We start from the raw sequence: 24,496 nt of genomic DNA, 5'->3' as shown, positions 1-24,496 counted from the left end.
GTATCTTCACTCCGATACACTCCAGGCAGGAAAAATTGATAGCTCCAACAGCTTCTGTCACCCTCACTGCAGACAGAAAGTGCAGTACTGTTTTCAGCCCATTTTCATCTTCTCTAGCACTTCCTGCTGACTCTTGTCAAGGTCCTGGGCTGGACTGACCATTGCCTGCCAGCCCAGCTACCTATCAGCTGTGATGCCTGTGATTTATTAGGCAAATATTGATAATGGCACTAAGGAACTGAATTCCACAAGCCGAAGGAGAACAAAGAATTAAATACTCTACAGAATGCTCAGAGAAGGGAGAGTAGGTTGCTGTTCTCTCAAATGCAAAAAAATAAGCTTATATTGTTGTACTTTTGATTTTCTAATAATCTAATGCCTTCCAGTATATAGGATATGCATATTCCTATATGGATATCCATATTCCTATACTTCTGGACTTCAACTAAGCAGTTGCATTTCAAGTCAGGACATGCTTTCTTAGAGGGGTAAAAAAAAGTTAATTTGCTGAATCACTTCTTAACTTCAAAGGCATCTTGTAGTTTGAGATAGCTTGTAAAAACCTTTATTTGTCATGCTATCAAAAACCGCTATGTACAAAAAATCATCTAACTTAAAAGAAAGAACTGGGTGTGTTTCTTTTTTAATTTAACTGATATTTTTATTAGTGAAAATCTAACAGCAACCCCAAATTTCTGTCAGTAAGAATAAATGGTAATTATGGTTGCAACAGTAAGAACAGTCACAAGATAACTTCAAGAAAAATGTGAGATATTCTTCAGGTTTTTAGCATGAACACTTCAAAAATCTTTAAGAGAAGGGACCTTCTAACACGATTCCCAGCTCTAATTACCTGATATTGCTGTCCTCCATAACATGAGATGTCTCCCCACCGTCTCCTTCATAGGACATCATACTTTCTTCATTGTCCATGCCCATCCGTGTGTTCTCTTGAAGAACATGAGGTTGTTTGGGTCTCACTGCATTGGGCTCCACTTCTGAGTCACTGCCACTCTCACTCAGCTGGATAGCTGTGTAATGAACCAATGTTTGGTCACGAATTGCCAGGTTTGTTCTGTCACATACCCACTGTCTGTGTTTAAAGGCTGCAGTATTGACTGTGAAGAATGTTTACAAAGTCGTGTCTCCACAAGGCAGCAGAAAAGGTATCAGGGAGGTGACACCACCTACTGAGGGCCCAATTCTGATGTTACTCCAAAGCAATCTCATTACCACCATTACTCAAAAAGGCCTTATGTCTTGTCTACTCTGAAAAATTCACCCTTCTTCCCCCCTAATAATTTTCAGAAATCATTGCTAATTACCACTATATGCTTTTCTGCATAAGTTTGTATTAAAACAGAAACAGTCTGAATAACCTCTGTACACCTCTTCCTGCTCGTGATAACATTGCTTTAACATTAACATTTTACACTGATAACCCTATTTCATATCAAAATAAATGTACTTTTACTAAACTACCCATTCCTGGCTCTGCATACCAAATCATATTCACAGTGTTTTCAGCACCATCTGCAGTTTTACTTTATGAAACACAACAAGATCTTGTCTTAACCCTGCTTTCATGTGTGTCTGTACTTACAGCATTCCTATTCCACTTTTGTTTTCAGTCCCATTTGTGTTCATCCAGTTTCCTCATCTTGCCCCTTTGGTCTCTGCTCTCTACTGCATGTTTTTGTGATGGAAACAGATCGGCTGGGTTTATGAACAATCAGAAAAGAACACTTACACGAGAAAGGGTTATCTCCCTCTTCATCACTCCCATCATCATCATCCTCTCCATCAGACATAAGCAAGTCTTCATAGAGGACACTGGCCTGGGGCTGCTGGGCTGATCCTTCCTCTTCATCAGCAAGGTCACCATCTGCATCTTCAACTTCCTGGGTCACACAAACAGGAATGGTGAAGATCCAGCAGCATGCTGCCATTTCTATCATAGATTTCCCACTCTGCCCCCTCTGAAGCATTCCCTCTTTTCACAGTGCAAGCTTTTCCAACCTGCATTTCAGACACAACAAACAACTCTGCAAGTCAGCATGCACACTGTGGCTAGGATTTCTGTAAGTACACTCACTGGGGCTGGAGTCTTGGGCTTCCCATCATCATCCTCATCAAATCCTTCAATATCCACATCAGAGTCTTCCTCGCCCAGCCTACCTCGCCCCTGGCGCATCTGGACGGGAACACAAACAGCAATGGCACTGAGGAGGCACTACTGGACATCACCCAGGGGGTGTGAGGGACACCTGGGCCACAGAGGTGGGTGTGGGAGTACAGGAAGGGAAAGACAGAAAGGAAAATATATGTGTATCACTCTCAGAGCAAGGATCCTTTTTCTCTTTATTGCAAAATCAGAGAGCACAGTCTCCACACACTTCTACCTGATGTGCTCATCCCTGAATTGGGAAACTCCAGCCTTACAGCACCAGAGCTCCTTGTTTAACTACTTATTTCTGGAAAATAGCACTAGGTTGTAAAAAAAAAAAAAAGTGCTTATTTTCATAATATATTTTAAAAGCATACAGCATTTCCCCCAAATATTTTCCTGTCCTTCTCTTCCTGCTCTTCCCACAGTCCCCATGAGTCCAACATAAAGAGGACATGCAGATTCTGTCCCAAAGACTATAAATTTCTACAGAAATCTTAAAGACTTCCAAATCTAGAAGGCATTCAGAAAGCTACAGATGGCTACAACACTACACAGAACTATTCATAACCAATCTCTGTTTGCCTGCATTGTTCAGAATAGCTCTCACCAGCCTTTCTGGTACCACCTTCAGTCTCATGGCTCCTCACCTTCTTCATTCTGGTAATTTATTTTCATGGTCCTATTATTATCCATATCCTTCTGTTATTCCCTCTCCTTCAACATTTTTTTTTGTTTGTTTAATACATAATAAAGACTAAGGAAAAATATTCTGTGGTTACTGTAACAAGTTCATTTATAATGATTTAATCCTTTTAACCTGTCTGCTTTTCCTTTTCCAACTATAAGATATCTACAGTGACAACCATTGCTTCCAAGCTCATAATTGTCACTGGATGCAAACATAATAACCTAATTATGATCTTCTGAATCTGCAGAATATCCTTCACCATTTCCCTATTCAGAATGAGCAAGGGATTGCACATTAACCCTCTTTAGCATGAGTCACCAGGTTTCTACTTCCAGAAGTAGTGAAGCAAACAAATACCCAGCCTTAGACAAATTCTTTTGCAGCTTTTGATTCTCTGTTCTTTGTTTTGCAGTCTCTCAATTCCCAGTGCTCTTTAATTTTTTTTTTACTTTTGCCTCAGAGCAGTCAAAATTAAGAAAGTATCATAACTTTTGGAAGATGTTCTCTTCTCTTCTTGGAAAACCTGATCTTTGTCACCTGTTTCCTACGAAGTCATTGCATCCTTTTAATAATTTGCTCATATAAGACAACTCCCCAACCAGATGAGAAAATGGAGGATTCTGACCTGAGTTCCTCGCTTCCCTGTGGTAGTGATGGGAGTGTCCATAGCAGACAAATTGCTTTCATCTTGATAGAATGAAGCACCATGGGACACACTGAGGGAAGTGCTGGAATCATACAAATCTGGTGGCTAAAGTATAGGTGGAAACAGGAGACAGAACATTCTCAGGCACTGAACTGAGACTGGAACAGTATCTTGAGAGGCAAGACTGGGATTTCAGGACCAAATGCATGTTTTTGAAACAGTGTTCATATTATTACACACTGTTTAATCAAAGTCAGCTAATTATTCTTAAAGAACAAATGAGGTAAATGCAATGGCTCAAAACCTCAGCTTTGAAGTTTGCCAAATAGCAGATTTTAAAATAGAAGTCAGTACTTCTATACAGTGCTATTCTACAGAGGTCAAAATCACAAATGGGCTCCAAAAGGATTCAACAAATTTATAGAGAATAGACCTCTCTTCAGCTCATGAATACAATGGTCCAGGTGCAACACAAGTTTAAGGTGCCTGAACAACCAATTCCCAGAAGCAGAGAGGATTTGCTGTAAAAATGATCACTGCATATTTTCATCCACCTACTTCTGTTCCCTGCCAGAGACAGAAGACTTGATCATATCAACCTTTGGTCTGACTCAGCGGAGCCCTTTTCATTTACTTCCTACATTGGGAACGGTGTTGCAGCCCCAAATGCTCCAATCATAACTGGGAAAAGTCTAGCACATATGAAACAGTGAAACTTCAGCTTCCAATCAATCCTATGTAAATCACTGTCTCAACCCCTAAAGCTGACACAAGGAAGTAAAAGGAGATTTGGATAAGGCGTTCCAAAAGCCAACCTGCAGTTTGCATGCAGACTGACCTCTGAAGAGTTAATAAGGAACTACATTTTAGGATTTTGATAAAGTTCCCTAATAACACACAGTTCACAGATCATGACAATACTGAAAGTCTTAAGAACAACAGCAATAATTCTTAAATTAGGCAAACCAGGCTTCCTAAGAATTTAAACAGACGTATAAAACACAGACGCCTCTCAGCTGTATTTGCTTTTTATATCCTGGAGGCCAACCTCTGAAGACCCATATGGGGAGATAAATGTTGGCTGTCACAACTGCATTTAAAATAAAGGGAACTAAAGCCAAGCAATCTCCAGCAGACCTGCCACCTGTGGCAAGGCCGAGAGTGTGGGAAGTGGGACTGTACCTCCAGCCAAGAAGAAGAGGGAAAGGGTGGCCTTCAGGTGATCTGATCACCAGCTTGGAATAAAATCAGATCAGGTAATACTGCTCTTGGGAAGGAAACCATCAGATAAGAGAATGACATTTTTGTCCCTCACTTTCTGGTGTATTGGGGTCACCACTAATTCAATTTAATTCTTGAAATATGTCAACAAATAGTTTCTAATAACTCATCCCCAAAGACTCTCTTGCAGCCCAATACTTCCTACCATCAGGAAGGTCTTTTTCCATGATATTCAGTTTCAGTATTTCCAGTCTGTATTAATTTGATCATCATTTCTAGCAATCACATTCTACCTTCTTAAAATGCTGCATTTTGGGTACTTTTGTGGGGACAGATGGATGAGAGGTGTTAAATATTGCCCCAAACACATCTGTGTCCTGTTATCCTGGCTCAGCCATACAGTCTTTGTATACTTCTTGCCTAAACAAATTTTAAACTAATTTCTTTTTTTTTAGTAATCTTTATAAGACCTTAAATTGTTTCTGAACTTCAAGCCCTTCTTTTCTGCTCTGACTTTGCTAAAATTAAATGAAACTTTCAAGATGTAATTACATCAGACTTGCACAGAATCGAAAAATTATCGGTCTACAACTGGGATGAACAACTGCAAAGAAAGCTTAGGTTTGTCTTCCTGTACCACAACATTTGCATTTTATCCTTCAATTATCAACACAGAAATCTTTCCCAGGGCCTATGAACTTTTCCAAATAAACAAAAGGCACATCTCTGACACTAGGATAACATCCCCTGCTTTCCTAGACAAATTCCAAAGATAATTTTAGTTTTCATGAATTAACTTGTCATTCCTGGTGAAAGTTTTTAACTGATGTTTTCAAAAACAACTAAACAACCCAAAATAAGAAGAATTATTAAAAAAAATCTAAGTAACTTATAAATCTTTGCCAAACTGTAAACGTTGAAAAGAAGCCTGGCATGAACCTGCTCACACATAGAAAATACTTGACAAATACAATTTTCTGCTATAAAATAATGATAAAGGTTAAAAAACATTATTTTCCACTAGAACTGGAACAAAGAGATGTAAAGAATCCCAGCAATAAGGGCACAGTTGGACTTTGCTGACCATATTAGGCAGTTTCTTTACCCACAGCACTGAGCCTTTCCAACAATACCACCACCAAACAGCTCTCTGGATTCCTCTCAGCCCTACATCAATGTTTTGTCTTCATGTTGTCCTTACCTGTCCACTGCTTGACTTCTGAGAGTTTCTAAATGTCACACTTGCACTGCCCTCAACCTTCCAACCAACACTCAGCTGTACCTGACTGTACACAGCTCATCTTTAGACCAGTTTTACAACTTGCTTGGGAACTGTCTCTCTTTCAGTATCTCACTCTCTGAAGCATCAGAACTGCTTCTTATACTTATTCTCAAAAAGTGCTAGCACACCATCCAGCAAGATACTCCAATAAAAGACAAACTGCAGACAGATGGAGAACACGAAAAAAAAGAGGAAAATTGGGGTAAAACACTCAGGAGACTGAAACTAAAATAAAGTGAAAGCCTTGCTTGGTCACTTGCCTGTGGAGTGTAGGGACCAGGAGTCATAGGATCAAGACTTTCCAGATCTGCCTCCTCCAGTGCTGCTTCCTTAGCAGTGGAGATGTCTCTCTCAAGTTGAGTCAGGTGCTCATCATACTAAGAGCAAAAAAGCTTGCTAAGGTTGCAGAACAGAAAATTCAAACTGTAAATATTCCAGTAAAGTTGCCCACATACCTCAGCTAAAGTCTGGTAACAGATGTTTACAATCTCCTGGGCTGTTTTTGTGTACTGGCTGTCTGACCCTGTAGTAAGAAACAAATCTCTTTATACATTCTGATGGTTTTTCAATTCCAGCCGCCAAGACAGCAAGACAGATTTTGGTTACACAGGCCCCTAAATCCCAACACCTTCTGATGTAAGGAGAAATACAAAGCAGGGCTCACATTTGGCTAAAATAGCACAACCAGTTTGTTCCACATTAACTGTGATTTAGAACACAAGTTGTACCCTGTCTGTCTCAAGGAAATTCCCAGAAACCAATCTTTGGATCAGAGATGTGTACTGAGCTAAGAGAACATCCTCCCCAAATTTAACTGCCCCATGATGGTAATAAAGCTTCATGTGACAGTGAAAACAGCACTGCTTAAGCATCTCTTTCCTCAGGAAAGGAAAACAATCATCACGTCCATGACTGATAGCCTCAGGCTTCAACACACTTTGGCAGCACAGGTGCCCAGAAAAATTAATTTAAATACAAAAGGCAGCTGAAGCCTAATTTCCACCACCTACCATTGTACTTAATGCTGTTGGCAAGGATGAGGTTAACATCATCCAGGAAAGTCTCCCTGTTCTGGTATTTGTGTTTGGAGATATTCTGGAAGAGAATTGTCACCAGGTAAGTGATCAAGTCTAAACACCTCTCAAGAGACTGCTCAGTTCAAGCTACACACCTTGCGGATGGTCTCCAGATCCATTGGATTAGCAATCACCTTGTAATAATCAGGAACAAACTTCTTGTTAACTGGATGGTGAAATGGCCAAGACTGGAAAAAACAAAAACCAGACAGGTTTAGAAAGCTTCTGTGTAAAATTTGTCATTATATTATTATTATTAATATTATTATTAAATACTATTTGCCAAATAGCTTCTGTGCTAAAAATGTCAAAAAACAAGTCTCCAGAACTGATTAACACTCCAAATGTATTTAAGGTATTTATAACAAGACCTCTTGAATCCAATCATTTAGGTTCAGGAAGGACACAGAGAAAAGATCTACCAGCTGGATTTTTAACTAGGCCTGTTGATATCTATCTGACAGTAGGAACATAAAATACAAAATAATAATTTTACAGAAGACTTTTCTATTTTTTCTCCACAAGAAGATCAGCACATTTTGCACATCACACACACAGTCACTCAAGCTACGTACATCTGGAACTGCCATCATCTTTTGAGTCACAATGTTATCCAAAATGAAGGAAAAGGCCACTTGATCATCATCATCCAGGAGAGGATTAATTGCTTTTTCTAATCGAGCCAGTTTATCTTCCTTCTGCAATAGAAGTAGGGAACATCAGTGACTGACCCTAGACTAGTAACTGTACTGTCATGATACTCTGTCCCAGAGAGAATCCCATGCACCTTTTAATGAAAACACTTGTAAATAACAGGGGGTAATGGTCAAGCTATAAACCTACAGACAAGAAAAACTAACTAGAGTAAGAAATAAGCAACTGGGTTTTTTAAAACCCATGGGAACTGTTTAAAATGATAAAAATTCAAATACCTTCTGGGGTAGGAGGAAGAACTTCCTTAATCTTCTACTACTCTCCCTTAAACCAGGTATTTCGCCCACGCACATCCTCTATTCTCGAAGTCTTCAACCACCCCTCACCATCCCTCCCCCTCCATTCTGACCACAGCTCATTCACAAGACTTGCCTCTTTCAGCTTTTCATCACATAGGTCAAGCATGGACTGGGATATCTGAGTCAGTGAGTGCTTTGGCCCTGCAAACACACACAGCAAGTACAGCTTGATTAAAAAGGCCCACGACACAATATAATGTATCTTTGCTCCTAAAGCGTGATTACTGATTATATTTCTGGCACAGTTAGGAGTATATACTCAAGTATATTCTCAATACACACAATTATTCAAGTTCAGCATGGATTTTATATGAGAAAAAGTTATTTGTAGCAAATAATGTTTCTGGCATACATTCTGGTAAAGTTTGGAAACCCTTTGGAAAGCAGCTGTGCCTGTGGCAGACTGGCCTCCAAACCCTCCACTTTTGCCAAATATTCACAGTGTAAGTAATGAAATTTCTGTTTCCTTCACTAAGTCCAGTCAGCAAAGCAGAACTGCTAAGGAAGGCAAGATGGACATTTAAGGAATATTCAAAAACCCACAGCTTTAAATAATTTCAGGATTCCTCAGACATAGAAACAAGCATTTGCAACAGAACTATTAAAAAAAAAGGGATCTTATTTGTTAGGATAAATCAGGAATTTAACTGTCAAAATAATAAAGGAAGCAGCAAAGACACAAACCTAGTGCTCTCAGTGTCACTCTCACTGCTGCACAACCTAGACAGACTCGGTGCAGCTAGGAGGTTTTTCTGTCAAATTACGATATTTTGGACAAAGACCTTTCTATCAGAAGTCAGAATAAAGCTGACCCAACAATGAATCAGCACTCTTCCCCAGCAGTTACGTGCTCTACCACAGAATCTATGTTTTTATTTTAAACTAGCTTTAATTTGTTTTAAGCTAGTTTCCTGACCTTCCCAAATGGGAAAAAAGTTCATTGCGACTAAGAATCAAAATATGCAAAATCTTGACAGCAAACTCTACCCAAAGCTTCATGCTCCAAGGCACTGGCTTCAATGGGTGTCAACCATTCCTATTTGCACTGAAAGATTAATTCAATAAAGCACAATAATGTTGTGCTTAGCTGTGAAGGCGGTAGGCAGGACTTGAAACATGCAGAAGTCTGCAGTCATTGAGTCACCCCAAGACACAGACCCATAACTGAACTTCAGTTACCACATCACAGTCATCATTTAGTTGTTGCTACATGCTGGAATTCACTTCTTTCTTATTTATAATTACTTCATTAACATTAATATAATCTTTCGGTTGTATCTAGAAAAATATGCATTCACTATTGCCATCTGGCAGTGAATTTGTTCTGCTTTTATGCTGCTTTTGTTGACTCTAAAAGTTCCACAGCTCATCCATGCACAATGGATTAGCAGAAACAGGATTTCCCTGTGTTTTTACCATTGTATGTGGCACTGTTCTTCACAATGAGCTCCAGGTGTTCCCTGAACTCCTCCCGGGATGGGTACTGCCTCTTACGGACGTTTTCACGCAGGGTCTGTAAATCCATGGGCCGGGTAATGATCTTGTAATAATCTTTGACAACTTTTGGATTTACAGGCGTGTGAAAGGGGTATGTCTGAGGAGGAAAAGAGAAACATGCTTATTAGCACAGTGCTAGCACAGCTAATCTCAGTTTAACCTCCATAATTACATAGGCACTAATGTTACAACCTTTACACAAGAAGTTCCTTAACGGCACCAGGCAAAACAGAATAAACTCAACCCCACGATGCAAACACTTTCTTCTACACAATATTCTCTAATACCATTGTAAGAAGGAAACTCTCACAGAGAATTTTCAGACGCTTATTTTTGATTGCAGAAAAAAAGTCAAGAAACTGAACTTTAAAATTCCCATTTCAACTCAAATCTTCCATTTAATCTTTTGATTTTACAAGTTTCTGGCAAAGTCTGGTCAGAAAAGTGTGAAGTACAGATCCTCTCCAGTGCCATATATATATAAAAGCATTACACACTGCTACATTTCATGCATCTTGTGCTGGTATTGTTAAAAAAAAAAAAAAAAATCACATGAGCTTTGAACATGTATCCATAAAAAACTAGCCAAATTCTGGTGTCTACAACACATACCCTACTTCAACCATATTGCTTGAGATGCAGGATTTGGGTGTCATAGCTTAAACTTACATTGGGAAGATCCCTGATGTCATTGATGATGCCCTCCAAGATGGATGAGAGCGTCACCATGGGATCTGTTCTCCGCCGGTGGATGGATTTATGGGGACGCTGGAGAAATGAGAAGCAGAAAAATGAACACAGTTCCAAGATGCAAAACATTTACTCACAGCAATACTAGACAATTTAGCTTATTAATTTTCTGGTCAGGCATGAGGAAGCAGGAGGAGGTTGCACAGGAGCAGCTAAGGGCCTGGCCAGCTGGTACAAACAGAAGTGAAGGTGCTGCTATCAGCTCAGTAACACTTCACTCACATTGAGATAATCACAGTGCACCGTTGTCCCTACGCGACGCTTCTTCTTGGGAGGAAGCTGCTGCTTAGGAAACTTCAGGACCAGGGATTTCCTGCGAACCTCATCAGCACTAGGCACAAACAGAAAAGCACAATCCTTTCTCCAGCCCTCACATGAATCAAGACCATTTGTCCCCCAGTACTGGCTTTGGTTCCATCTGCCATAATACCAAATTCTCAATCGAAATACTGTAATAAGTTTAAGTAAAATCCTGTCATTTCATTCCTGTGACTAATGGGAATTAATATTTGAATGAGTATTCTGCATTTAGCTCAATGTTGTTTCTTCTTCTTATCCCCACCTGTTTCTCTGCTTTTTCCTTTACCTCTCAATCAATTGTTTTCCCAGGACAATTTTTGTTCCTTCAACTTTGATGAGTTCTTCATTGTCATTGTGAATGACTGTTTTTTCCAGCTCTTCCTCCTGCTCTTCTGTCATTGCAACAGGATTAGAAGGTGGGGCATTTGTTTGGTAGTAAAGAGGGCAGAACTTATTAGTCCTCATGTGCCCAATTGCACCACATGCTCCACATTTTAGCTGCAAAAATAGAAGGTGACAGATCAGAATTCATATATGGGCTCCTAGTTTTGAGGCAAAGCATCATTAAAATCCCCCAGTGAGATCTTTAGTACATCACTAGAACAGAATAAACTTTTCCAGTAGCCAAAACCTGTATGGATATGCTTACTTTCAAATCTGGTCGCTCTTTCATTTTCTTGGGCTTCTTTTCTGGAGGGCCCTTGAGTTTCTCTTTTTCTTGGTTCCGCTTTAACCGCCGTAATTGTTCCTGGATCCTGCGCCGCTCCTTCCGCATCTCCTCGCGGTGCTGCTCGTCAAATAGAGCAAACTTTCGTCTGGGTGGGGAGGAAAAAATACAGAAGTTTTCCAGCCTAGTTCATGTTTTGCCAGGTACTCTTCTGGCAGCTCAATCACTGCATGAATTTTGTGACACCCTCCAAAGGGACAGCCATTAAATCTCTCTTTCTCTCCACAGTTACTGTGCCGGGCTTCTACACTCAATTCTACATTTCTTCACACTGTCAGTGGAATGAAATAAGCCTACAGGCAAAGTTAAAGGAGAGAAGAAGGAGATCACGAAGGCCTTACATGAACTCCTCATCCTTGGTGGTGCGTATGCGGCAGTAGGCGTCGATGACTGCGGGTTTCCGCACCGTCTCACACCTCACGTATTCCTTCCCGTCCTCGTCCCTGAACGTGCGATAGATCTTGAGGCGGCGGCCGGTGGCAGAGGAATTCAGGCTGGTCACAGAGGCAGTGTCATCATCCTTGTGAGAGTTTGCTGAGGCTGCTGAAGCTGTTGCCACAAGAAAATGCTTTATTTGCTTCTAATTTTTTTCCACACTGTAGAAATACCATTGTTTAAACACAGCAGATAATTTTGGCTTAAAAATTTCAAAGACACACATTCAGGAAAACCTAATAGAAGTCTTTCCCTTGCTTGTTCATGTTCTCTTACCATGACATGAAATTGAGCTGAAGTAAAGATAATTATCCACATATATTATAAAGCCAGAAGGAACAGCTACAGTCAACAACAACCCACAGGTGCAACCTGCAATGCAATTGAATTCTGGCCCTGCAGATGGATTAGTTACAGTGCTTTTCATCATAGGTATGGTTATCTGGCAGAAGCTGAGGGTCAAGAATTATCCAGTTTTCCAAGGAGCGTTCCAACCAGTGTGTCAAGTGACCACAGAATCTTCTCAGCATCATTCACAATTCTGGTTGAGAGGTTTTGTAAAAGTAACACTGGATATCTTTTCATGAAAATCATCAAAAATCTTCCACATATCCCTTATAAATTATTCCAGTAACTATTTATTAGTGATTTATTCCCAATTTGAGAATAGATGGTAACAACATTGATTCAGATGCAGAGCTCAGCTTTGCTGACACATATTCAACAAGTGGTCCTGGACACCCTCATGAAGTTCATTCACAGGTCAAACACCTTTCCAGCCAGCCAGGGACATGTCAAGTTCTCTGCAGGAATGCACTTAAAACAAGCACATTTCCAGGAGATCCAAACCTGGCACCTGCCCAATTTACCTCCAAACACGCTGCCACAGCACAGAGTGTGAGACACTCCTGTCAGCCTGCAGACTGCGCCTGCTTCACACACAGAGCTGTGTGTACGCAGAAGACCCAACTACACAACCATAATAAGGTTGCAGGAACTATGTGTGAAAACATCTTGAGAAAAAATACTGAAAAAACAGCTCCCCCTGACCCAACCCCACTCAAAGTAAGAAAAAAAAAAAAAGGAAACTTAATCAGGAAGCAGCAGTGACTATCTAAAGAAATACCAGAGTAAGTTTATAGATCAAAATAAACAAAAGATATAAGGCAAAGAATACATTTCACACGCACTTTCAGCCACTAAGTGCTCAAGAGAAGGAAGAACCTCAAGAGAGGGAAAAGCCCCAGATAAGCATGTTTATACATTCTTCCTGTAAGGAATCCACACTCTCAAGAGGCCAGATCAGCACACTTTGCAGCCTGACATGAAGTCCTGCATCCCTTCCCAGGCATAATTCTGGTGGTTGCAGTTACTTACACATCCCCTTTTTGTCTCTCCTGTCCTTTTTGCCCCTGTCTTTGTCATTGCCACTGTCTTCTCCAAGGAGCATCCTTTGCAATTCCTTCCGTTCCTGCTCTTCTCTTTCCCGAGAGAGCTGAGAACTAGTTTTCTTGTTCTGTAACATATTCTCAATATTCTTTCCCATCTCTTCAAAGTCACTGTCTTCAGCTGAACTGCTATCTGTGTCTGTTGACAGGATCTCAGTGGATTCCAGAACCCTGAAATAGGAAGCATCCTGAAAGTCAGTGAATGTTGCCCTCCCAAATTAAAAAAAAAAAAATCAGCCTGTTACCTTCCCAGAAACACAAAGGCAAAAATGGTGTAAAGGTTTGAGAATTAATGATGCAAATCACTACTACAACAGGCATAATATATTCCCTTCTCATCCCTCCTTTTAACCCCCACATCTAAAAGATCAACTGTTTCAAGGCAATCTTCTCCAAATAGTTATCTTCTCCAATAGATCTCTACTTCATAACAATACTTTATTTCCTCATCACCCTCAAGTCTCAGGCCAGAACAAGGAATCATGCATTAATACTTCTGGCATTTCTGAAGAATAGGACATAGAAGTGGTACCTGCTACCCAAGAGAGAGATGGCAAATTGCTCAGAACAAAACAAAACAAAAAAATTAAAGGAAATCAGGTGGTGAACTACTGATGTGTGAACTGCAGAACATCTCATGTCATGACTCTGCAACACGTTCTACCTTTCCACAAGGTCTGTGACAGCAAGACACTAAACTTGAGGATTTGTATTACCAGCAAAAGGCTTCTTTCCTAGTGGTGTATTTCATGGGCCCAACAAGTTGAATCAACATTTACACCACCACATATCAGCAACCCCAGGCATGCACAGTGCTGGACTTTTGAGGCGGGGACAGGGTGGGGTTTAAGGCTGTGAGTATCAGATAAGAACATACTTATTTTGTAAGTCGAAGATGCGCTGACACTCTTCTTTGTACCTCTCCTGATGTTCTGCCACAGAGAACCGAGAGCCACGGGCAAATTTGCTCATAGGCCCTTCCCCTGAGCGTGCCTGCTCTGTGGACATCGTACGGACCACATCGATCACCTCCCACCGGGACAGCTTCTTTATCTGGAAAAAGGAAGACAAGGACTGGTTTTAGAGAGACACAGCTGAGGTACCTGGCTATGGATCTTAATTCCTCTCCACATGAGGTCAAAGTAGAAATTTAGACATCCCTTCCACCATCAGCTGCTGAAGGCTGTAGGGAAGTGTGCAGCCTTCTCTGGGCTCACACTCACCTCCTCCTCAGGCACTCCAAATTTCCGCAGAAGCTGTTTGGCATTTTTGAGGGAAAGTCGGCGCAGATCCGCGTCTGTGCCAGTCACTGTCTTCTTCACTGGCTGAGGTTCTTTATCGTCCTGTTCAGAGGAAGATTCAGCCAATTAATGTCACAGGAGTCTTTCCTAGGCTCATCTGATATTTTCTCTTCCTTATGTTCCTTATTTAGTCCACTTCTCCCACATAACTTCCCAGCTACTGCTCCTTGGGAACTATACCTTCTGCTGGGTTGGTTTGTTTGGAATCTTGACATAAGAAAATCCTTCCCCACAACCAGTGGGATCTGCGACCCCAGTCACTTCTAGGAGGCACTTGCCCTTCATAGCCGCAATGAAGGCTCGTGTGGTGTTCCAGGGAGCTGTGCGCACCTGCCAGCGAGAAAATAAACAATCATAACCCTGTCACAGTCCAAGCTTTTATTCTGGAATTCTTCCAGTCATACTGAGAACTTTTCAACTGACACAATGAGCGTGGATGCCTATTCTTGATCCTTCAGCTGCCCTGATGACACTTCAATGAATAACCAAAGTGCTAAGGAACTCACAAAAAGGCATTTAAGGTAAAAAAAGCCTAGTCCTGAAAGGACCTGCAAAAACAATCACCAAAGGTATGAGCTGCCAGCAGAAGTTCCCAGGAAAGTTGTGTGAACATTTGAACCATTGAATCCTACTTTTAAAATGTCCTTTAAATATAAAGACCTCATTTTTGTACTGCCATTGAAATTTATATACTGGTGTACACACTCATGCATCACTCTGATGATACCTCATCATCAATCTTCATTTGGAAATCCTCTTCATTCTCCTCTTCTGGAGCAAAGAAGGATTTCTCCCCGTAACCTGCATCCTGCAGAGAAATATTAGGTTAAAAAGGAGAAGCTGAAGTCTTAAAAAGGTTACTGGAGATAGAACTAGAAGTGTCCCTGTGGAGACTTGCCATGCTGAACAAGCCCACTTTCACAGACAGTTGTCTATAAGATGTCAAACTGCCCAGTATTTTGAAAAACTCCATAACTAAACACTGCACTCAACTTCAAAAAAAATAATCAGTGTCTCTTACAGCCACCTGCTGGTTACTTTCTGCTGTAGAGCTCCAGGTATAAACATAAGACCTTTCTTGTACCTTCCCCTTTGGTATTTTGAGCACAGCTAATTCAATATTCAGATAAAAGGTGGTAAGAATACGGTGTTTCTCTCTTTAAAACTTAACTGCCTTTTATGCAGCAGCAAACTTAGCAAGTGACACAACAGTTAGGGACCTAACTTGCCTCCTTTATAGCAGAATTAGCTGTAGGCAGAAGGTGTTACCTAGCCTCACCCCTCACAGGGTGTCAGTAGTTTGCCCTGGAGCCAACCAGGATTTACCTTGAGCCGCTGCTCAGCCGCAATCATGCTGTAGTAGGCACAGCACTGCTCTGGGGACACCATGGCTCTGATCTCCTCCTCTGTTGGCAACCTGAAATCCGGCTTTAAAACCCACCAGTTTGAGTCCATCCCTGAAAAATGCACAGGTCAAACACTGAGTGGTTTCCTACACCTGCTGGATGCCACCACAGTCCCAGCTTTCATTTGCATGCGCTTCCTTGCAAAACACAGCTCAGCCACACACAGAGGGAAGAGAATGCATTTGTGTTGGTGTCTTTAATGAGTAAATCACTGCCCAAAGGGTTATTAAAAATGTCTGAACTGTAGTCACTTCTCACCATCAAGCACACTTGTGCTAAAAGTAAATGCACATTCTTAAAAATCTGAAAAAAAAAAAACCTCTGTCAGATTACATTTCAGTAATCAGACAAAAAAATATTACAAAACATTACAAGATTTCAGGAGTGGTTTATCAGATGTTCCCTCCTGTTCTCTTTGGAGCTCCAAGAGCAGCAAAGGATGCCTGACCACCAAACAAAACCCTTTGATACCTGTGCGTTTGAAATCTGCACAGAGCTTCAGCCGCTTGCGGATGCTGCTCTCGGAGTGGGAGGGAAAGGCTTTTTTAATGTCCTCCATGCGGATCCTCCGCGGACGGTCCCTGCTCTTCCAGAAGAGGCGATAGATAAAAACCTACAAAACAAGACCCATTTGTCCAAAGAAATAACAAACCACCTTGCACAGACAATGTTCTGGTGACTGCTTCAGAATTCCTACTTGCTTCTCATAAATTTACTCGGTGAAGTTCTCCAAGCTGAGTGTCTGCTTTGGGTTCAGCTCTTTTTGAGAATGAGGTGTGGAAAAAATATTTGTCTTGGAAGTTCATTTTATCACATTAGAAATATTCATGCGTTGGCACAGAAATTCTGTGAACAGCAGGGATTTTCCTGCTCTGCAAACACCCCTGGAGTTATAATTTTGAGTTAAATTGACATCAAATTACTAGAAATTTTCTCCAAAATCTGAACTTGAGGATAATTACTGAATGGACTGTCCCAAAGCTAACCATTAACTAAATTAGAACCTAATTTCTAGATGTTGTGTGTAACCATGACAACATCTAGAAAATTAAGAAATACCTATGGAGCAACTCTAATTCTGTGCTGTTTGGTAGCACAGTGGTAAGACTCCTTAACTGTCTCTTACCAAAACCCATCAAAGTGTCATTTTACACAGCACAACCACTTCAAAACTCACTCTAACTTCTTCAGTTTCATACACATATATAATCTTGTAACCTTTTATTCTGGTAATAAAAAGTCTTTATCATTTAATTATCAGATAGGATGCCATTAAAACAGACAAGACATTTTATAAGTCTTTGGTTAAATGATAACCAAAATGGCCTGTCTGGTTAACATCCAACTCTTGCAGAGCTCTCACCTCACAAAAAAACAAACAAACAAAAAACGGGAGTCACAGCAGGACAACGAGATTCTCAAATCAAATCCACCCAAGGCCCAAGGCCCAAGCCAATGCCATGGGCTTGCTCCAAAGACTCCCCAGATTCCCAAAGAATCTCCTATCACATACCTGCAGGAAGTCTCTGATATGTGTGTTAGCTCGCTTAGAGTTGGGACCAGGTACTTCATAGAGTGGGCACTCCTGCCCAACTACAAAAATATCCACTAATTCTCGAATGTAGTAGCCTTGTCGTGTCCGGATGATCAGGAAATCTGTCTCAGGCATCTTATGCAAATAGATGGGGGCCCGGAAAAGATTGTTTTCAAATGCCTGTTAGGAGAAACAAATCTAAGTTCAAAAGTCAAGTTTTGATCAAATCTTCTGTGACACAATCTACAAAAAAGGTCTTAAAAAAAAACCCAAAAAACACCCCAAGGTTCATTGCAATGGTATACCATCATTTATATCACAGCATATGTAGGTGTGCAGGGAATAGTCACGGATGATGAACAAAAACTTAAAAAATACTAAAACAAATGCAGAGATTGAAGGGCTCATTGGACTCTTGGAGGTATTTCAGGATCTTTAAGGAGGTCCTTTCAAAAAAAAGACAGAAAGAACACATCTGCAAAAGAGCACAATAACCACAGAAACCAGCCCAACACACAATTAGCATTGTTAGTTCTGTGATGAATCTCTAATATAAACCTTCACCTTACCTTCTTCCTGTGGTACAAAATGGAAGAATTATTGCTACAGCAAGAGCAGCTAGCATTAACTGAAATCCATTTATATTTACATTTATGAATTATTAGCCAGGTGGTCCTTGTAACATTCTTAATTCCTCTCCCCATCTCAAATGTATATATTTTAACAACAGAGAGAGACTCATAAAAGCAGAAGTCTGTACACCTGGCTAGTAACTGGCATCCAAAAACTAGGAATGCAGTTCTCAGAACATACATATAAAATCCTGGACTGTGAGAAATCCATGTTTTCCATACCCTCCAACACCTATTTATTGAGCTCCCCTGCATTCAAGCAGCTTTGGTTTTCACCTCAGTTCTCTCTAACAATATTTCTAATGCCATTGATAAGCAAAACAGCAAAAATTCTCTTCCTGCTACTCTTGTAACTCCTACAACAATTTTAAAAAGCATACAACAAAGTTTTTTTTAAAAAAAAAGAAAGCTAGGAACTGAATTACTAGCACTATTTAATTACTAATAGTAATTACTATTACTAGTAAGTAAAGAGACAAATTGGAACTGAAAAGGAAGCTGGGTTTTCTTTTTGGAAGCTGAGTATTATTTGTGATTGCATAAATAGGGCTTGTAAAAGGTACTCTGCCTATTACACCACATCCAATTTATCTGTCTTTTAAATGTAAAAACCTCATTTCTCACCTGCAGTAACTGGCCTGGATGCAGAGAACCCAGGAAGGGAGAAGTGTGACAATAAACAGTTTCTCCGTATTTACAGTCTGGAGCTCCTGGATCTTTGCCAGGTTTCTGGAAGGTGCAATGGAGGTGCTGTTAGCTCTCAGTGAGAGGCAGAGGGAAATCACTGTCCAACAGCAGAATCTGCATACTCACCCTTTTGTAGTAATTTTTAATCTTTGTTGCCATGCCAACCTGCATCATCAGAGGGGCGTTCTCCTCACTGTACTCAGCAAGGATGAGATCTCCATCCTTGCCAGTGAGGTCCTGCGGCGTGCGCATGAAGAACATCTCCCCTCCACCAGAGGCCTGGCGCTCCTGCTCCCTCATCTGCACCAGGGACAAGGGACAGTGTCAGGGGAACAGCTCATCAAACAGCCCAGGAGCCACAGCACACTCAGAGGCACACACGAGTAACTGTACCTTGGCTTTCTTCTTGATGTGCTTCAGCAGAGGCTGCACAGCGTGGGGCCCGGGCTGGGACAAGGCACCAAAGGAATATTTCTTCAGGGGAGGCCGATGGAACTGTCGGAGCTTCATGGGACCCATGTGGGTGGGAAAGAATGGCTGGCGGAGCTCCACTGCTGGGATAGAGTGCTGATACGGAACAAAATCTGTGTTAAGTTGCACCACATTAAAAGTAAGACCATACTTCTATCCTATTAAACCTCAAATAAGAGAGCCCAGGGATATTTTTAGGTCTCCTAGCAGTAACACAACTGCATTGAAATTCACCTGTCATCATAAATGTTGCCTTTTGACAGAAAAGTGCTTACTACCATATAAAGATCTTCCCTTTGTGTACAGAGATTACTTCAATTTTACATTTATTTCAAATGGTACCAAATGATGGGATCTTTTTACTAACTAGGAATTACATGTAAAGCCATTATCCCTATCACTGGGAGAGAAATTCATTTGGAATTACATACAGTTTTCCCATTATAGAAGATGCTGGAGTTATATGAGGTTTTAGAAGTCACTGAATTCCACAAAGGAAGAAAAAAAACATCACCTCCTCACCAAAGGCTAGTGAGCAGCAATTCCAATTCACCAGTAACTAAATTAATTCTATAATATTCAGACTAAGACACACAGTCGCAGCAGAAGTACAAACTGCACCTCTTCCTCCCCTCCCACTATTGGTTTACAAAGAATACTACATAATAAGACACCAAACAAAAGCATGGCGAGTAGGATACAGCAAGATCAAGCAACTAAACCTCAGTTTGATGGGGGCAATCAATAAAAACTAGTTCAAACTCCTAATTTTAATTGAACATTAAAAATATCTCTCATGAACACTTACCTGACCTGCTGTAATCTAAATTCTGTTTTTCTACAAATCCTAAGTTCCACCCTCAGTTACAAAACCTCCTACCAAGACACTCAAGCCCTCTCACTCACAGTGAAGACTACTGTGACTACCTGGATGATGTTGCCTCCAAAAGTTCCTCGAAGGCCTTGCTGTTTGGGGTAATAAAACTCATCATTGGAGAGGTTCCAGGGATCCTTCACCTCTGGCTGAGACATGTTCTAATTCAATTTTAAAAAGAGAGAGAGGTGTCAGAAACAAAAAACAAAACAAAAAAAAAAAACCTCACTCCTTCCTCATCATTCCTAACCCTGGAGATAATGCTAAATCTTATGCTGACCTGCTGTGGTTCTTCCTTGATGACACCTGTTTTTCCCAACAGGATCCGACTCTTCTTTAAAGAAGACTCTTTCTTGTTCTCCTTGGATGGAGAGTTCAAAGTCATCTCTTCCTTTTCATCAGGAATTTCTAAAAGCACAAGTTTACATCTCTACCTTCCCTCTTCAAATCAACATGCATGCAAGTCAAATTAAGACAGTCACTCCTAAAACACATCAACAGTCAGATTAATCAAATCAAATTTAACTTCCAAGGCATTAATTTTTGCTTTCCTGTCAGTGCATTTAACTTGGAAGTTGAATGTGTACAACACACCAATAAAGGTTGTAAGTACTGCCACCTCCTCCATTGCCTTTGACTTGCAAATTAACTTCAAAAGCCAGAACAAAGGAAGGCCATAAGTATTGCTCCAGTACAATTATTTCCATTACAGTGTGATTATAAACCCTTGCATTCATTTCCCCTTGTCTTTTCCCACTCAAGTCAAATTTCTGGGTGTCATAAATGTACCTAGAATTATGTTTTCATCGTTTGGATCAAGTGTCAAGACAGGAGGATCCAAGTAGTTTTCCATTGCCTGATCATCCCAGATGATATTGTCTTCCCACCGGCCATAAACTAACTCTTCATTATCAATTGGGAAAATGGAGTACCAGGGCTTGTCTTCATCCAGGGAAACTGCAATATCATAAAGTAGAACCCTTAAGAATTTTATACACAGCCTTGGCAGAAAGCTACTTCAGATCTCACCCTCACATCTTACTCCCTTTACCTTGCCCCTCTTTCAGGCTTCCTGAGACAAGACCTCTAAAAGGCAAAAGAAAACTGATCTTGAAAGCAAAGAGGAAGTAGAGCCCCAGGTTTGAGCTTTACCAACACTTAGAGATTTTGCTCTATTGAAACACAGCCTCCAAAAAGTTTTAGAGCAAGGAAGGAGGCCCTCTAGCATAGAAATGTGTGTCACATGAGCCTATTCATGGGCCATTACCTTGCTGTTCAGGGGCCTTTTCCTTGCACTTTGCTATGCCCAGGACTCCTGCTACATTTGGCTTCTGTGCTAGAGGAATTGGTGAATTGAGCAAAGAGCCACTGCGGTTTAAACCTAGAGAAAAGGAAAACAAAAGCAAGGTCAGCTTGAGTGGGAGGGTCAGGGGCACTGCAGTGCCTTAAACCAGGACAGGGGGGTTGCATGGAGAGTGAATTTCAGCTTGATGGACCTACTGCTCATATCCCAAAGGGTGGCATGTGTCATTAGAACTGGGAAAGCTTAAAAAACCACACTTCACACAGAGCTGACTGCTGGAGTCTGCAGGCTCTTCAAAGAATCTCCAATTCACCCACCCAGTGCCACAGTGTCTTGTATTCACAGCTGAACACTAAAGGACTGACACTGGTACCCAATAAAGATCTGACATTCCCATTAGTCCTTCCATGTAGAAGCAGGATAAGATATAACAAACAGAAGACAAACATTCATTATACGTGATCAATTTCAATTCAAAATGCATCCATGCCTAAAAGAAGTTTGAGGTTCATCAGAATTGTTACTTCCTATCTAGAAAACACAATACCATTTTTAGTTGAGGATAAACTTCTAAAGACTTTTACATAATTCTTCCAATTGAAAACAAAAGTAAACAAAATTCCACTAGCCTATAAAAAGATGAAATCCTAAGGGTAGCTTTGCTTGATATTAATGTAGATGGATCCAGCACCTGGTATTCCACACAGAAAGAAGAAAGACAGCTGGGATTAGGGTTTTTTTTAACAGAAGTAACCTACTCTGTTTTTTGGATAGAAACCAAGTCTCAGAATTCTCAGTGAAGCTGTGATTTTGCCAAAAAACATTCCCGGACAGGGGGAATTATGTTCTACATTTGAGACATGCAACTGTACATGTACAATTTTACAAAGTGCTGCAGCTAAGCATGTAATGAGTCAGCTCAACTACATCAAGTAAAGTTGGTGTCAGACCCCTGATCACCTTGCTGGGCATTGTATGCAGTGGCATTTCTGGTCATGCTGGATGGCAGCCAGCCCGCCAAGCTCGCACGCTGCGTCTTAGTCCCTTTGTGCTTGACATCCTCCCCATTCCAGATGACATCATCCTCCCACTGGAGCTGTGTCACCATGAGGAAGTGTTCATCAGCTAGCAGATCATCCTCCTTTGTCGACTCTGCATCCTGGAAGGGAGTAATCACTGTTGGAAGATCTGACTTGAAAGATATCCTTTCAAACTAACAGAGGAAAACTCAAAGTCTCATTTTCCACGGTGCACAACAGTCCACCAGCCCATCACCAGATTCTCTTTGTGCAGCAATCCCCACATCCATCTGCACACTTCACCCCACAGTTCCCCTCTCACCCCCTCATCTGTGTGTCCTTTAGCCTCCTGCTCGCTCTTCTCCTTCAGCTTGAAGCCATAATCGAACCCACTGCCGTCCTCAGGGATGCCCAGCATGTCGTACCAGAGCTGGGCGGGGCCATAGCGCCACTCGGCCACCTTGGGCTTCGTGTCTGTCACCTTGTCTATGTCACCAGTTGACTGGGAAAATTTTGACTCCACAGGTGCCATCATGGTAATCTGAAGCACAGCAAAGGAGGGAATGGTTACACTGTTGGTTTATCTAAGCGTCAGTAAGAGGTCTCTTCCTTTCCCAGCTTATTCTCATAGAAGAAAAGCGTTTCTAAGAAATTCTTTTCCATACTTACTAGCTGACTCAAGCATGTTCTGCAATTAGACTTCCAAGAACACAGAGATTTCTTCTTGATACAAAGAGGGTAAGCTCTCCTATTGATCCTGTACCACGGACGCAGCCTTCTCAGTAAGAAGCAATCACCTGAAGTCACTGACTAGTATTTGGAGAAGAGCTGCTGCCCAGCTGGAATACAAGCCAACTCTGTTCTCCATTTTTCTTTTGAGGGAAAAGCTCCTTCCTCTAAAAGTTGCTGTCCAATCCACTACTACCCCCAGCACTAGCTGGTGACCCTCTCTAAGTCTCAGATATCCCACCTCATCATCTGAAAGGCACTGCTCAGGAGGGGGAGGAGCAGCAAACTCATACTCCCAAGGAGATTTTCCTTCCACTCCACTCTCAACCACAACTTCACCCTCCTGTATCTGCACTTCCTGTGCCAACTCCCGATGCTTCTTCTTGCGTTTCCTCCGGGCACTTCGCCAGACTGACGGAACGTTCTTCCCAGGGCCAAAGAGACGCAGGAAACGCAGCACCTGGAAGAGGGAAAAACAAGAGCAGCAGGTTAAAAAGGACACTGTGGAATGCTTGCCCTCACCTGAAGAACAGTAATGCAAGACAGCACTCTGAAATTCAGAAGCTTGACCTGTGGTACAACCCCATTTTCCAACGCAATCAACAATCTCTCGGTTATATTTGAAAAAAGTTTCTGATCTTTCTGTTTGATGGATCCCTCCTTTTCAAAAGGATATATTCTCAATTTCAGACACAGAGAAAGGCAGAGGAAAGAAAGACTGCATTTACATATTGGATATGTGGTTAAGACACCACCTGGAAATAACTGATTTTCATTCTGAACAATCCACAATCTTCAGAAAGACAGATGGAGGTTGAAGAAGAGTTGATAAAATTATCAGCAAAAGAGACAAGCTAAAAGAGAGTTATACAGAGATTTCTTAAGCAACCAGATAAATAATATGGTCCAGTAATAATACATTTATTTTTATTTCCATTATAATATTTTTCCCCTATACTGCATACCTCCAAAACCTACACTAATGGCAATGATACATTTCCTGTCCTGTTCCTTTTATGGGTATGATTGCTGGTTTTTAAGCATTTAAATTTATTTTCTTCTAAGAACTCTTTTAAAGAGGTAAAACATTATTTCTAAATTAACAGACATATTTAGGAAACAGTAATTAGAACCAAAGATTTGCAGATACACCTTATTAATGTTCCCTGTTAATCTGTTACAATGAATCCCCAAAGGAAATGTTTAAATGACCACTCTGTCCACTTTTGCTACATCCATGTAAACCCTCTTCCCAAAACTCCCACAGATGATTTATGAAGCCTTTAT

The 24,496-nt window shown here is 41.0% G+C and overlaps 1 protein-coding gene across 3 annotated transcripts in view; it reads right to left on the bottom strand.

The window, feature by feature from the left end:
* Positions 1 to 24,496, bottom strand: part of TAF1 (TATA-box binding protein associated factor 1) — a 29,339-nt gene that overhangs the window by 870 nt on the left and 3,973 nt on the right. For 2 of the 3 annotated variants that reach the window (XM_088062580.1, XM_014256506.2), the window contains exons 6-39: positions 23,451 to 23,669; positions 22,803 to 23,021; positions 22,422 to 22,620; positions 21,426 to 21,539; positions 20,948 to 21,115; positions 20,439 to 20,566; positions 20,212 to 20,319; positions 19,207 to 19,380; positions 18,940 to 19,113; positions 18,751 to 18,855; positions 17,474 to 17,674; positions 16,432 to 16,573; positions 15,881 to 16,011; positions 15,282 to 15,362; positions 14,735 to 14,884; positions 14,477 to 14,596; positions 14,131 to 14,306; positions 13,183 to 13,424; positions 11,712 to 11,919; positions 11,293 to 11,458; positions 10,930 to 11,141; positions 10,566 to 10,674; positions 10,263 to 10,361; positions 9,513 to 9,690; positions 8,170 to 8,237; positions 7,659 to 7,781; positions 7,179 to 7,271; positions 7,018 to 7,102; positions 6,463 to 6,530; positions 6,268 to 6,384; positions 3,484 to 3,609; positions 2,096 to 2,194; positions 1,751 to 1,901; positions 854 to 1,031 (exon numbers count right to left, since the gene is read on the bottom strand). In XM_088062580.1, coding sequence (XP_087918706.1) covers positions 854 to 1,031; positions 1,751 to 1,901; positions 2,096 to 2,194; positions 3,484 to 3,609; positions 6,268 to 6,384; positions 6,463 to 6,530; positions 7,018 to 7,102; positions 7,179 to 7,271; positions 7,659 to 7,781; positions 8,170 to 8,237; positions 9,513 to 9,690; positions 10,263 to 10,361; positions 10,566 to 10,674; positions 10,930 to 11,141; positions 11,293 to 11,458; positions 11,712 to 11,919; positions 13,183 to 13,424; positions 14,131 to 14,306; positions 14,477 to 14,596; positions 14,735 to 14,884; positions 15,282 to 15,362; positions 15,881 to 16,011; positions 16,432 to 16,573; positions 17,474 to 17,674; positions 18,751 to 18,855; positions 18,940 to 19,113; positions 19,207 to 19,380; positions 20,212 to 20,319; positions 20,439 to 20,566; positions 20,948 to 21,115; positions 21,426 to 21,539; positions 22,422 to 22,620; positions 22,803 to 23,021; positions 23,451 to 23,669 — 4,931 coding nt within the window. The remainder of the gene's footprint in view (positions 1 to 853; positions 1,032 to 1,750; positions 1,902 to 2,095; positions 2,195 to 3,483; positions 3,610 to 6,267; positions 6,385 to 6,462; positions 6,531 to 7,017; positions 7,103 to 7,178; positions 7,272 to 7,658; positions 7,782 to 8,169; positions 8,238 to 9,512; positions 9,691 to 10,262; positions 10,362 to 10,565; positions 10,675 to 10,929; positions 11,142 to 11,292; positions 11,459 to 11,711; positions 11,920 to 13,182; positions 13,425 to 14,130; positions 14,307 to 14,476; positions 14,597 to 14,734; positions 14,885 to 15,281; positions 15,363 to 15,880; positions 16,012 to 16,431; positions 16,574 to 17,473; positions 17,675 to 18,750; positions 18,856 to 18,939; positions 19,114 to 19,206; positions 19,381 to 20,211; positions 20,320 to 20,438; positions 20,567 to 20,947; positions 21,116 to 21,425; positions 21,540 to 22,421; positions 22,621 to 22,802; positions 23,022 to 23,450; positions 23,670 to 24,496) is intronic. The other variant, XM_088062581.1, reaches the window with a different exon arrangement.

This window comes from Pseudopodoces humilis, chromosome 15 (assembly GCF_049639895.1).
Source record: "Pseudopodoces humilis isolate 2021_Gansu_Grassland_sample_001 chromosome 15, ASM4963989v1, whole genome shotgun sequence".
NCBI lineage: Eukaryota > Metazoa > Chordata > Aves > Passeriformes > Paridae > Pseudopodoces > Pseudopodoces humilis.
The sequence above is the reverse complement of the archived record's forward strand: the minus strand, read 5'-3'. Positions and strand labels throughout refer to the sequence as shown.